Below are 13,369 nucleotides of genomic sequence, written 5' to 3'. Positions count from 1 at the left end.
GGCTCGGGCCCTCTAGTCAAGGCCTCTCTGGTCACTGCTAGACATAGGCCTACCTGTCCCCATGTCTTGAACCCAGGCCACCCCTCCCATGTCCACAAGCACTGGGATGGGGATGCTCCCCGCTGTGGGGCCTGGCTCAGCGGAACCAGACTCAGCTGAATGCCTGGCTCTTCACCCCCATGTGTGCCTGCCACCCCTGGACTGCTCTCCTCTCTCCTTCCACCATGCAGGGAGTTCCCCCAAATGCCCATGATCCCGCCTGCGCTTACCTTGTCTCCTTTAGGGCCTGGCGGGCCACCCGGGTCCCCCTGAGGGCAGAAAGAGCATAAGGCAGAAGGTGAAGCTGGACCAGAACCCCACTGCCCTATCCTATCCCTGGTCTCACACTCACCAAGGCTCCTGCCTCTCCCTTCTCCCCCTTCCTAGGGGGCCCCACATCAGAGTAAGACCTACTCTAGCCCTCTCCCCCCAACCAGGACCCCCAGACCAAGCTTTATCTTCCCAGCCCTGGCCAGGCAGCAGAAGGGTATTTTAGGAAAGAATAGCAGAAGGGGCAAAAAGTACTCACCGGGGTCCCAGGAAGTCCTATCCCAGGGGCCCCAGGGAGGCCAGGGGGCCCAGGCTCTCCCGCCAGTCCCTCAGGCCCAACAAAGCCAGGGTCTCCCTGGCACAGACACAAGGCAGGTATGAGAGAGCTGCCGCCCCAGCGCCACCACCCACTCTCCATCCCACAGATACCCACAACTCACCTTCTGCCCTTTGGGCCCCATGACGCAGATCTCCCCTGGCCGGCCCTGTGGGGTTAGGGAAGGTGGAAGAAAAGCCTGAAGCCCTGGGGCAGCAGCCCCAATGAGAGGGGGGCACACTCCCTCTGCCCACCCTCTGTGCCCCTCTCCAAAGCCAGACTCCATCCCCGTGGCCATTAGGTAGAGATCAGGAGCTCTTAGGCTGAGAGCCAGGGCTCCTGGGTTCAGATCCTTTTCCGTCCCCTCTTTCCTAAGGCACGGCCTCCCCCTTACTGGGGGGCAAGGCTAGCAGGCTGGGCGCTGATGGGTAAGCTCCAGCATGTCACTGTGGGACATGGGGTTGGGGTAGGGAAGGGTCCCAGGCACCGTACATCGCGGCCTGGCTTTCCCGGCGAGCCCTGGACGCCTCCATCTCCCTTCTCGCCTTTCTGGCCCTAGGGAAGGAAAAGGCAAAGTAACTGGGGCTGGAAGGGGCTGGAACAACCAAATCAGCTCTGCCTGGAGGAAGGCCAATGGTCTTCTAGACCCCCTAGTCTCTGCCTCCCCTGAGACAGAATGGCTTCAGTCACTATAGGAAGGTAGACGACAGAAAGAACTTTTGAACCAGCCAAGCCACTCTTGGGGATCTGTGGCATTTCCCTCTGGGTCTGGTGGGAACTTGGACAGGGCAGGGTGGCTGGGAGGGACAGTGAGGGGTGCCAGCTCTGTGCCTTCCATAGGGATGATGCCCTCCCTCCTCTGGGAAGATTTCAGACATCTCCTTCCTCAAGTCTATAGGGCTCACAGACCCCCTGCCACCCATCCTTCCCAATCCAGGCTGATTACCTTCTGGCCTGTAGAGCCGGGAAGTCCTGAGGGTCCCTGAGATAAGGAGGGGACACAAAAGAAGAGGTGAGGGAAGGCGGCCAAGTCTGGGCCAGAACCCCACTGCCCTGTCCCCAGTCCCACACTCACCAAGGCTCCTGACTCCCCTTTCTCTCCCTTTGGGCCTTCTGCACACTGAGCAGGGAGACAAGGTGTTGAGGGGACCCCAGGGTCACCCTGGGGCCTTCCCCGGCGGGCTGACCCCATCCTGGTCCTGTATAGGCTTTGCCTCCAGGTCTTACCTGAAGCAGAGCATCTGGTGAGCTTCGGACACAGTCACTGCCCTGTGTGGGTAGGCAACAAGGAGTCAGGGGTGGGACCCTGCTTCGAGAAGGATGGGCTCAAGAGTCCCGCGGGCCCAGCAGTTGTTTCCTAGGTACCCCTCAAAATGAGAGGTTTCCACCTACGAACTCTAGAAAGACCCTACCCGCCAGCCGCCATGTGGGCTGGGCTGCAGGGTTTGGGCTGAGCCGCTGGGGTGGTTCACAAGCCAGCCCACCCTCAGGTCACAGCCAGGGGTGGGGGCACCATGGGCCTGGCTGGGGCACTTACCCGGGCTCCCTTCTCTCCCTTGGGGCCCGATGGGCCAGGCAGGCCTCGCTCACCTTTCCCTCCCTGTGGACGAGATCAAAATGGGGCTGGGACCAGCGGGAGCACGCAGGAGACTGGAAGAAGCTCTCCCAGTGTGTCTTCTCTGCACACCCACCACACAAGGGTGTGTAAGAGAGCACAGCCTGCCCCAACCCCCAACCACGCACGCAGCATATGGATTCCATATGCATTCATCCATATGGCCCTCCCACCCCAAGGGGCTATATTTGGCAAATCTATAGTCTCGCACGAGGGTACTTTCCCTGCGCCCCTCCCCCAGCACACGAGCTCGCACGCACCTCGCCCAGGGGCACATGGACACATGTGCATGGACACACACACATGCAGAATGACAGAGCCCGTGATGGCGAGTGTCAGGCCCCCTTTGTTCAAATTCTGCCCCCACCACTTACTAGCACGTGACTGGGGCAAGTCACGTCATCTCTCAGAGCCTTAGGATCTTTATCAATAAGGGAATCATGTCGGCTTCTGCCTCAGGGGGCTGCAGCGAGGACAGAGCGCAACCCTGCAGGCCAGGGCTCAGCTCGGAGCCTGGGACTCCCTCAGTACCCACACCGCCGCGGCCCCAGACGTAGTGGTACCTACTCTTGAGCACTCACAAGCACACTGTCACACACGCACATGTGCGCTGTCCCATCGCTCACAAGCCGCACGGTCCCGTCAGGCCCACGGGCACCTGGGCTCACTCCCCCATCACAGTGGGCCACACACAGGCAAACATGTGTCCCAGGACGCACCTCGCCAGACCCCTCGCACAATCATTCCGACACCCCCAGTCCTACAGGGGGGCACAGCTGGGTCTCAGTATTTTCTGAAGTAAAGTGATAGTACACTTCCCCACAGGACGCTTGAGGAGCAGGGAGGTAATAGATGTGCACGCGTGAAGCCCAAAGCCCGATGCCGGGAGGACTCAGGAAAGGGGAGCTCATGCTCATCACATCCTTATTCACTATTCACACACACAACCCCCTACTCTCTCCATCTAACACACACACACACACACGCACACACACACGATCACCTCCCACGCGTAAAGTTGGGTAGCCCTAATATAAACACACAGCCATGGGGTCACACGCTGTGGGACAGGCTGGGGACTGCCAAAGAGTGTCCTGTTCTGCATCTTGGACTCACCTTGGGTCCAGAAGGACCAATTGTGACCTGGATGGAGGGGATGGGAAGGCAAAGAGAACACCAAACTTCAGGGATGGAAAGAAAAACCAGGGGCACAGAGAAGACAAGCAATTAAGCCAGGGCCACACAGCATTGTGGCTGGCCCAAAATAGCCTGAATTCCAGCCCTGCTCTGCCTCCCAGGCCAAGCACCATGCTGACTTCGTATCCCCAGGCTGTTGGACTTGCACAGGGGGCTCACCTACCTGCTCTAAACTGCCTGGCTTTGGCTAGCTCCACCCCCTAGTTTTTAGGATTACATGGCTGCTTGGTTGCCATGGTAACTCCTGCATATCTGGGGACCGTCAGCCTCGCCAGATTGGGTCAGGGGCTAAGATGGAAAGAGGGCCCAGGCAGCAGAGGGGGTGCTTCCTGATGTCCCCCGAGGTCAGGGGGCTTGGAGCTGAGGGCAGCCGGGGTTGCGCCCCTTGTGGACCAATGTGGTATGTCAATTCAGAATGTCAGGCCGTGGGAAAGTAGTGACTCATGCTGCCCACAGAGGAGGCACAGTTGGGTACCAGCTGTGCTCGCACTGAGCCCCTCTCCCTTGTCTTTCTAGCCCCCCAGAGGGAGGCTGGACCTGAGCCAGCTAGAGAGGGCTAGGAGGGGAGGTCCTGAACCAACACGTGTTTGGGGCCCAGCGCTGGGCTGTGTTCTGTGCCTCAGCCTTCCCCTCCTCGAGGTCTCCGAGGTGATGTGGGAAGCCTTCAAGCAGAACAACCCTGACTCCTTGTGGGGAGTGGAAAGGTGGGATCAGCAACCAAGGTCCTGACCCCACCAGCCACCACCCAGTCCCCAGTGCATCGCCTGGATCACAAGGCATGAGGCTTCCTTCCGTGCAACCCTTGGTGCGGATGGGTGGGAGTCAAGGCCAGCTCTGGAGGATATGCAGGGAGGAGTATGATAAGAGCACAAAGACCCCCTTGTCCTTAACCAGGAAGCTGCCTGGCCAACCTCTAACCCACTCCCAGCCCCCGCTCACCCCACCCTGCACACCCTCTATTCACTCACATTGCTCTCCCGGGTACCGTGGACACAGGGTGGGCACTGCAGGGAAGAATGGGCCAGGAGGTCAGTTCCGAGAGCCTGGGACCAGCCCTCTCACCCCATTCCCTCACAGACACACAGTGAGCACACAGAACATCCCGTGTGTTCTGTGTGAAGTCCGAGGAAGCAGGAAGATAGGAATCCTACCAAACAAGCCTCATCTCCCAACTCCCAGCAACCCAGAGCCAAGCCATTTCTCCCTGTAGCCCAGACAGGATCCAGTGGGATCCAGGTCACACCGCATGTGGGGGCAGGGTGAGGCCCCAGATCTGGGGTCCCATAGCCAAGGCCCGGACTCTTCCCATGATGCCTATGGCCGCTTGCTGCCAACTCAGTGGGAGTATCCAGGACTAAGCCCACCCCCACCCACCCAAGGAGAGACAGCAGGCGGACAGGGCCCAGCACTGAGCCCGGAAGGAATGCCGGGAGCTGTGGAGTCATCCCAAACCCCTACGCCCAACCTCCAGAGCCCCGGAGCCTTGTCCAAAGGGTTCATGCTGGCACCTCCACTTTGCCAGTCTAGATGGGAGGCTTACCTCATCGGCTGCTGATTCCTGGCGGGCCTGGGAAGAAGGAGGGCATGGTAATGGGCAGGAAGCAGAGGGTACAAAGCACTGCTTCCAACACTCCTACCCAAGAACCGCCGGGAGCGGGTGCCCTACACAGTGCCAGTTACTGTCTGTCTCGCCCCCAGTCATCCTTCCTTCTCAGAACTGGCTCCTATACATCCTAAGTTCTGTCCAGCAGTGGGGGCAGGTGGAAAGAATGTGGGAATAGAGTGGCTTCGCCAAGGGGTTTACAGAGGACACGGAGAGCAGACCAAGGGCACCGTGAGCTCCTCCCCCTGCCCACTATCTCTACCTTTGTTCCCCTTTCTGCCTTCGGGTTGATGCTTCCTGTCAGCTGGGTATCCACCTGGGCAGAGAGAGTAAAAGAGAGCTGTTGAAGAGGGGTAGCACAGAGGCCCACGCTGGAAAGGGGCACCCAGGTAGGGGCATGGGCTCCAGGTAGCCCCTCAACTGACACGTCCCAAGGCATCAAGAGCCTCCTCAGGCCCCTGGCACTCCCACAGGTCCCCCTCCTTTTCCCCCCACCCACGTGATGTCGGAGAAAACAAGACCATGAATCAATGGGATCCTGTGTTCCTGCAGCCAAAGGCTGGGCATGGTGCCCAGCGGGCAGGGAGGCTGCCCAGCCTGGGGGTGGGGCTAAGGGAGGAACTGGGCTTCCCTGCCACCCTAAAGAACCCGAGAGTGGGTAGGGCAGCTGGCCATGGTGCTGGGGTGTCGAACCAGCCTGGCATTGGCTGGGGCTGGGCCCAGGACTGCAAGCAAGCCCCGAGGGAAGCAGTATGGCCTGGCCTCTGATCCCAGGTACCCCTGTCCTGGAGGAACTGCCTCTGGCTGCAAGCCGGGTGTCCTGACTTCACCAGAAGGGTCTGGGTGGCATCAGTGAGGGGCTGGGTAGTGCCAGAGCTAGATGGGCACATCCCTCAGTGCTAAAAGGAAGGTAGGCACAGGTTCACCCAGTGGGCTCTCTACCTCCTTGAATCCTATAAGAGTAATTCATAGATAGGTGGGACTTCCGGGCCCCTCCCCACCCTGGGAACAACTGAACCCAGTGCTGGACCTCAGTCAGGTCAAGGGAGGACAGTTCCACTTGCACCTACCTGTGGTAGGTGCTCCAGGTTCCTGCCCACCCACCTTGCTGTTTTGAGGCTCCTCCAGGCAGAAGCAGCGGGTGTAGACCTTGCCTTCGGTCTGTGGATTGATCTCAATGAGCTCATTGCTCTGGGTATCCCGGCGGGCCTTGGAGGTCTCCGGGGGACACTGTCCAGCATAGGAGAAGGGCTGGGGTCAGTACAGAAGGCAGAGCACCCCTCCCCCTCTCACCCTAAGATTTCAATGAATCCCCTTCCGGGTTTCCCATGCCTGGTTCCCAGGCCCCTGGGAAGTGCCCCCAAACCCTCCCAGCTGGACTGGAGCTGGGCCACTCACCCCTCCCGGTAAAATCTCACAGCATCCCTCCTCCAGCACAAGCTCTGGGTCGCAGTAGATGTGTGCCTGCTGAAGGTCAAACTGCAGGGGAGGCACAAGTCAGTTTCACTTAATTTGACCAAATAGCTCAGGATCCTGGCTGCCCGGGAGACAGGGAGATGGTTCTGCCCCAGGATTTGCTCTCAGAGGGTTTCCAGTATCACCCAGGGGGACCACCAAGAATATAGCTGTCACCCATAAGCCGCACATGCAGGAAAGAGGGAGAGGAAGGAGGAAAGTTCACTTTGGCCCAGAGGAACGAGGATGGAGGAGGTTCCATTTAAGTTGGGCCTTGAAGGACCAGTAGATATTCCACAGATGGGTCTGCAAGGAAAAGCATTCCAGGTGGAGGTGACAGCAAAGGCAAAGAGGTGGGGTGGGGAGGTAATAGGTGAGATGGACAGCTAAGGAAGGAACTGACCAGAGCAGACAGTACGGAGAGATATAAAGGAAGATAATGCCACAGACATTTCTAGGGACCAGATCATGAAGGGCCTTGAATGCCAGATTAATATGTTTAGGCTGCATCTGGAGGGCAGTGGGGATCCACGAGAGGATTCTGAGCAAGGGAAGGACCTAGCCAGATGCAGATTCCAGGGAGCTCACTCAGGCTCCCAGAAGGTGGGAGCAGAGGCCAGAGCCCGACCTAGCACTCACCGAAACGGGTTTCCCCTGCTCAGCATCCAAGCCCAGAAAGACGTGGCCCACAGGCCGCATGGGTCGCCGGGGCCCCAGAGGCCGAGAGGACACTGAGGTGCAGTCCACATGCACGGAGGCCACGCGTTCAGCCACACTCAGCACCAGCTTGTGCCAGCGCAGGTCAAAGAGCTGGGGCACTGGGAAGATGCAGGACACAAAGTCGCCATCTTGGCCCCGGGCCCGGAACTCCAGGCTCCGCTCTTGGCTGTTGACTTCCAGGGAAATCTGTGTGGAATTGGAAAAGGAGGTGCACCTGGGTGGCTCAGTCGGTTAAGTGGCTGACTTCGGCTCAGGTCATGATCTCACAGTCTGTGAGTGTGAGCCCACATCAGGCTCTGTGTTGTCAGCTCAGAGCCTGGAGCCTGGAGCTTGCTTCGGATCCTGTGTCTCCCTCTCTCTCTGCCCCTCTCCCACTCATGCTCTCTCTCTGTCTCAAAAGTGAATAATCATTAAAAAATTTAAAAATTTAAAAAAAGGAAAAGGAACGGGACAGAGAATCAGAGAGGCTCAGAGCCCCCAAATGCAAAGTTCAGGGCCCTCGAGGTCATTTCACAGGAGGGGAAACTGAAATCCCAGAGAAGGAAGAAAGCTGGTGGGGTCACAGAGCCAGGTCACCCTGCAAGTAAGGCATAGGTGCTGCGGGGGCAGGACTAGCCTGGAGGATGGGTGCCAGGACGGAGCAGAAAGGCCCCAGAATTCACAAGCTGGGACAGAGGCTGGGCTGGACTGGTGTGCTCGATGCCCCAAGACCGACGGGAGGGGGCGGGGGCGTCCGGCTCACCTGTGGGTACCCATCTCCATCGGTCACTTGAAATAAATACCACGTGTTCTGGTGGGTGTGTTTCTTCAGCAATAGTGTCAGCACCAGGGCAAACTCATCAGGGAAGCCCCGAGGGAATACTCGTCTGGGGGTAGAGCAGGGAGGGGACCCTGAGGCTCAGGTGAGAGACCATCTGTCCCCACCCTGGGCCTGCAGGACTGCCGAACCTACGTGAGACACGCACAGGCCCCCACCTCCAAACTGACACATACACAGGCCTGTCCATTCACTCTAGCGACATGTATGGGGTGCCTACTATGGGCCAGGTGGGTCTGGCTGCCGGGGGTAACAGTGGTGAAAACACAGAGAAGGTGCCTGCCCTTGGGGAGGCTTCATGTCTGATGAGGGGGCTGGGGGAGGGAGGACCCTAAATAGAGACTCCCCGGGGACGATCATGTCAGCGTTTCATTACAATTGTGCTTAAGTTCTTCCAAGGAATACAGAGTAACCAGGACTGGGCTGGGAGAAGAGGTTTGGGAAAAGGATTAAAAGCATTCAGCACCACGAGAGCAGCAAGAAAGAAAGAGGGCTGTTTTGAAAGATAAGGCTAGAGAGGGAAGGAGGGGTCAGACCTCCCTGAGACTTGCAGGAATTTGAACTTCACATGTGGGTATGCACACACACACACATATACACAGCTCTTGCCCGGTTCCCACCTCCATCCTGGGGTCCTCACAATGCCCTTAGGATAAGGACCTGTCCCCTGACTGCTAGCCAGAAATAGGGGAGGGACGGAAGTCTGCCAGGCATCTCCTCTGTGCCTATGCTATAAGCCCCAGGCCTGGAGACCAGGTTACCCCTGGCAAAGGGTGGGAGAAAATGACCCACAGATGCTCCAGGTTTAGGCCCCGAGTCCAGAGTTGCTGGGGAGTATTAATTCCCGGTGGTCACACTGAGGCCTTTACCGCATGGGCTGGGTGAGCGGGGCTGCCCCCAGTCGCAGGATGAGGGGCCCCTTGGGGTTGCGGATCTTCTTGATGGCAGATGTTTTCATGAGGTTGAGTCGGCGGATGAGATTAAAGCCTTTGGGGGAGACACCAGATGAAGAGCTCAGCTGGGCAGGTGAGGAGGGGGTAACAGCACTCCAGGAAGAGGTAGAGGGACGGCTGAGCAAGGGGCACTCACCAGTCACGTTGGTCGATAAATGGCTTCTGTGTTCCAACCTGAGTCCTTCCTGTTGTGAAGGTGGGCACTGCTCACCTGGAAGAGAAATTGGCAGTGGGGTACTCAGTGGGCTCAGGCTGCAATGGCCGTACAGCCACCCTTGGCCCTTGGGAAAGCCAGCAAGAAGCAAATTTTTATTTCCCATTCTGGACCTTTAACCAGGTCCTGCCTTAGGGCTGTTTTTACCTCTTGCCTTCTAACCCTGGCCATCCCAGGAGCCTGAAGGACCCCCAGTAAACAGATGGGAAGACTGAGGCCCAGAGACTGAGGGAGGGCTCAAGGCCACTGAGTTCACAGCCGAGCAGGACAAGAACTCCTAGAACCCAAACCCCCCAAGATTTCAGGAAACAGGTCAGCAAAAGAAAGAGTAAAAGAAACTCTGGGCAGCCCCAGAACGCAGATGGAGTGGGGGGCTGGGTGTATACATGTGCTCCCTCCTTGACACACTCTAGTCGAGGGCAGGTGCAGAGAAACACTTCAGGGGTAAAGAAATGTCACATTATGCATGGCTGTGTTATATACAAGCACATGTGCATGTCTGCACACGTGTGACTTGTGGATACCCAGGCCATCAGGGATGCCGTGTTCAGCTGGAACACATGTTCTCAGCAATGGATGGGGATTGCTTCCTACATCTAAAGCAGAAAAGCAGGCCAGACAGAAGACTGAGCCAATAGAATGACTTTTCACCTGGATAACTATTTATGAAACAATAAGAAGAGACTGAGGGCCTGAAGGGACCCCAAGCTCAAGGGAACCACCAGGACCTTGGGGCTCCAGACAGGGTATATTAAGTGGGTAAAGGCTTTTAGAAAAGGAGATAGCTTAATTAGGGTCTCCAATCCCTGAAGGAACAGACAGGCAGCCATGGGGCTGCCTCCTCTCCAGGCTGAATGGGCAAAATGTTAAGAAAGGTGCTATCACAGGAGATAGAGGCTTGACTCCAAAAGGCCTTTGTATCAATGCAGATGGCGTAGCTGGGACAAGACAATGACAGCTCCTAGAAGCTGGGCATCAGGCTCCCTGGCTGCCTAACTGGAAGAAGGAATGCTAGACCTCTAGGCCCAGTGACCCCACCGGAGTCTCACCCCCACCCCAGGTCTGGCCAGAAAGACTATCCCTGTCTTCAGCATCGGCAGCAGCAATGGGTGACTCACCCCTTGGCTGTGGGCCCAGATTCCTTACAGATGTTGAAATTCTCTGCCCCATCCCCCAGGAGACCCGGTAAGCGAGAGAGCAAGGCACACGCGCATACATGCAGAAACACACATGCACACACACAACCCACCGGCAGTCACATGCACCCTGGGTGCGCACCCCTCTCGCATCTGCACCGTGGGTTTTCAGCCTCCCTCAGCTAGATTTGGGTTCTAGGAGCTTGATCCTGCTCAGCGAGGCCGCTAAGCTGCACAGCCCAGAGGGCACCCGGCAGGGCAGGGCAAGTTGCCCAGTCAACTTCCTCTGGCTTTGGGCCCTGGAAAGCTGCACCCTCCGTCCCATCCAGCGTCTGGGCCTCGAGGCGGACTCTTTATCCAGGATCCAGGGCCAGCCGTGGCGGAGGAGGAACACATGGGCTGGAGGATGGATTCTCCACCATGAAAGGGATTGGGAGGGCCTGGGCCTCTTTCAAGATGCAGCTTCCCTCTGCAGGGACCTCACTGGCCCTGCCAACACCCTGTGCCCAGGAGGAGTTTATGTGCTGGGGAGGAGGGTTGTTCTCCCCTACTCGGAGACAAAGGGATATGTTACAGATGCACAGAGAGACTCTGCGATGCAGAAAGGTGCACAGACACTCAAGCATGCCGATAAAAACACACACACATACCCTCTAGCTCATGCTGCACAGGCTCACACGTACAAACACCTCGGACCACACTGAGCCCAGCTTGGGACTCTTATAAATGCCCACACGACCAAGGCACAGGGTCACATATGTACATAGGACCTTGTATCTCAAGGATCTGGTCACAGCATTAGCCTATGTGTCATCTCACCTGTATCTGCCCCACGGCTGCAGGCGGCCCAGAGGCCGAGCAGCCACAAGCCAGAGACCCAAGATGCCCACATCCTGATCCAGAGAGGTCGGCCACAGCTGCAGCACCTGAAAACCACAGAGACTGTGAAGATGGATTCCTGAGTTCACACAGCATAATACACAGGCAAACAGCAGCTAGCCCATGGGGCCCAGGCCCTCGTACTGGGGTGACAGGAGGGCTGGCCAAGCATCAGTCCTTCTCAGAGGCTCAACCACAGGCGTTGGGCTAGGATTTTAGCCAGGGGGATATTCAAAATATTTAACCACCGGTATGGCACGGACACTGACCAGCCAGAGCAGAATGCTGGCTGGAGCATTGAAACTGGGTCCAGGCGGCATCTGATGGTGCCAGTGGATAGTCGCCGGCTTAAGGAGAGATCAAGAGGGTCCTAGAAGGCCAGGTGAATTGGGATAGCGAGGGGGCTTAAGACAGGGATTACTTACCAAGACACCTGAAAGTGTTTCAAGATTTTATCAACCTGTGCATTGTATTGGTATATACTACTAGAGACTCCTGCGCGGCTCAGGCGGTTAAGCATCCGACCTCGGCTCAGGTCATGATCTCACGGTCTGTGAGTTCAAGCCCCGTGTCGGGCTCTGTGTTGGCAGCTCAGAGCCTGGAGCCTGCTTCGAATTCTGTGTCTTCCTCTCTCTCTCTACCCCTCCCCGACTCATGCTCTGTCTCTGCCTCTCAAAACTGAATAAATGTTAACAACAACCAAAAAAGGTATACCCTAGCCTGGTACCTGGCTCCCAGCTCAGCCAGGCAGCTCTGCCAAGCACCCACAAGGTCAGAGGCCCAGTCTCCTGGCAGGCATCACAGAGTTGTGTGTGGGCCAAGGAAGCTTTCCCCACGGGCACAGTAGGTGGAGAGCAGGTCGCCAGGCTCAGGACCTTGTTGCCAACCTCCTTTGCTGATGGATGCTCGTCTTTTAGTTTTATTAAACTCTGATGGATGGGCCCAGATAAATCAATGCAGGCTCTGCAAGCGGCCAGGAGGGCCATACATCATCCAGCCTCCCCTGAGACGGGCAGCTCGAGCGTGCACACACAGAGTCATTCATGTGTCAGCGTGACACACGCAGATCCACAGGCACGTACACACACACGTTTGTGCCTGTGCATGCATGCACGCATACAAACCTACCTGCACACAGGCATGCTCCCAGACACACATGTTCACTGATACACCGGAACATACACATGTGCACATAGCCAGCCTATGACTACCCCTCCAGGAGGCCCTCCTGTCTGAAAGTTCTTGTGCAAGTCTGACCTCATTCCCCACAGCTGTTACGGAATTCTATTTCCCTCCCCTCAGTCCTGAAGAGGGAGTGAGCACACGAAGGACCTCTCACCTTAATATATCTGGAGACAGGACCCCAGTCCCCTTGTTGCTGGGGCAGACCTGTTCCTCCACTCTGTCCATCCTCCTTCCTACTGGGGTGCACACCCCATCACCAAACGCTAGCCCGCCTCCCAGTCCTGCCAGTCAGTGGAAGGACTGCCAACTGCAGGAGGCATGTGAACGCATGTGGAGGCGGGAATATCGGTGTGCTTGTGTTCCCGTCCCACTCCTCCTCTCTAGCCTCGACTGCCCTGGGCCCCAGCCACAGCAGGGGCTGCGGGGATAGGAGAGAAGCTTAGGAGAGAAGCTTCAGAGGATGTGATCCCATCCTAATACAAAGACGCAGATTTGGGGGCAGGGAGGAAGCGCAGAACTGGGATGGAGTTTAGAGCTCCCCTACAGAGAAGACCACTGAGGTCCAGAGAGGGGATGCCCTTTGGCCCAGGTCACACAGCAAGTTGGGGGCGGGCGGGGCCCTTCAGCCCAGAGCCCCCCGGGAGGCAGCCCACTCCACCCCCACTTACCGTGGCTGGGGGATCCCCCACCTCACTGAGTAATGCAGGCAGCCCAGGGCAGCCAGCCAGGGGAAGCGGGGGCCTGGGTTCCTCTGGCCCCGCTGCGAGGGTCCTCGATCACTTCTGGCGGGCCCGGGGCCCCAGCTTCCCAGGTCGCAAACTCCTGGGACTGACGGCTGCCCCGCGCGCCTGTCTGCCGGGGACTGCCGGCCACTCCGGGTGGGGGAAGAGGGGCGGTTCCAGGGGGCTGGGGACTTGCCAGGGCCGCTAATGGAACACAGCTGGACCCGCCCGCCGAGCGGGCGGCAGGC

At 57.9% G+C, this 13,369-nt stretch overlaps 1 protein-coding gene across 1 annotated transcript in view; it reads right to left on the bottom strand.

Annotated features, from left to right (window-relative positions):
• The window catches only part of COL16A1 (collagen type XVI alpha 1 chain), a 50,191-nt gene extending 36,962 nt beyond the window's left edge, over nucleotides 1–13,229 (bottom strand). The window contains exons 1-20 of the mRNA XM_029948668.1: nucleotides 13,068–13,229; nucleotides 11,155–11,261; nucleotides 9,122–9,196; nucleotides 8,902–9,019; nucleotides 7,958–8,081; nucleotides 7,135–7,401; nucleotides 6,439–6,519; nucleotides 6,145–6,270; nucleotides 5,303–5,356; nucleotides 4,978–5,004; nucleotides 4,406–4,441; nucleotides 3,357–3,383; nucleotides 2,163–2,225; nucleotides 1,853–1,894; nucleotides 1,701–1,745; nucleotides 1,572–1,607; nucleotides 1,118–1,180; nucleotides 750–794; nucleotides 569–664; nucleotides 270–308 (exon numbers count right to left, since the gene is read on the bottom strand). Coding sequence (XP_029804528.1) covers nucleotides 270–308; nucleotides 569–664; nucleotides 750–794; nucleotides 1,118–1,180; nucleotides 1,572–1,607; nucleotides 1,701–1,745; nucleotides 1,853–1,894; nucleotides 2,163–2,225; nucleotides 3,357–3,383; nucleotides 4,406–4,441; nucleotides 4,978–5,004; nucleotides 5,303–5,356; nucleotides 6,145–6,270; nucleotides 6,439–6,519; nucleotides 7,135–7,401; nucleotides 7,958–8,081; nucleotides 8,902–9,019; nucleotides 9,122–9,196; nucleotides 11,155–11,227 — 1,437 coding nt within the window. The 5' untranslated portion in view covers nucleotides 11,228–11,261; nucleotides 13,068–13,229. The remainder of the gene's footprint in view (nucleotides 1–269; nucleotides 309–568; nucleotides 665–749; nucleotides 795–1,117; nucleotides 1,181–1,571; nucleotides 1,608–1,700; nucleotides 1,746–1,852; nucleotides 1,895–2,162; nucleotides 2,226–3,356; nucleotides 3,384–4,405; nucleotides 4,442–4,977; nucleotides 5,005–5,302; nucleotides 5,357–6,144; nucleotides 6,271–6,438; nucleotides 6,520–7,134; nucleotides 7,402–7,957; nucleotides 8,082–8,901; nucleotides 9,020–9,121; nucleotides 9,197–11,154; nucleotides 11,262–13,067) is intronic.
• Nucleotides 13,230–13,369: the final 140 nt, after the last annotated feature.

Source organism: Suricata suricatta, chromosome 8 (genome assembly GCF_006229205.1).
Source record: "Suricata suricatta isolate VVHF042 chromosome 8, meerkat_22Aug2017_6uvM2_HiC, whole genome shotgun sequence".
In the NCBI taxonomy this organism is placed as follows: Eukaryota; Metazoa; Chordata; class Mammalia; order Carnivora; family Herpestidae; genus Suricata; species Suricata suricatta.
This window is presented reverse-complemented; position numbering and strand designations above follow the sequence as displayed.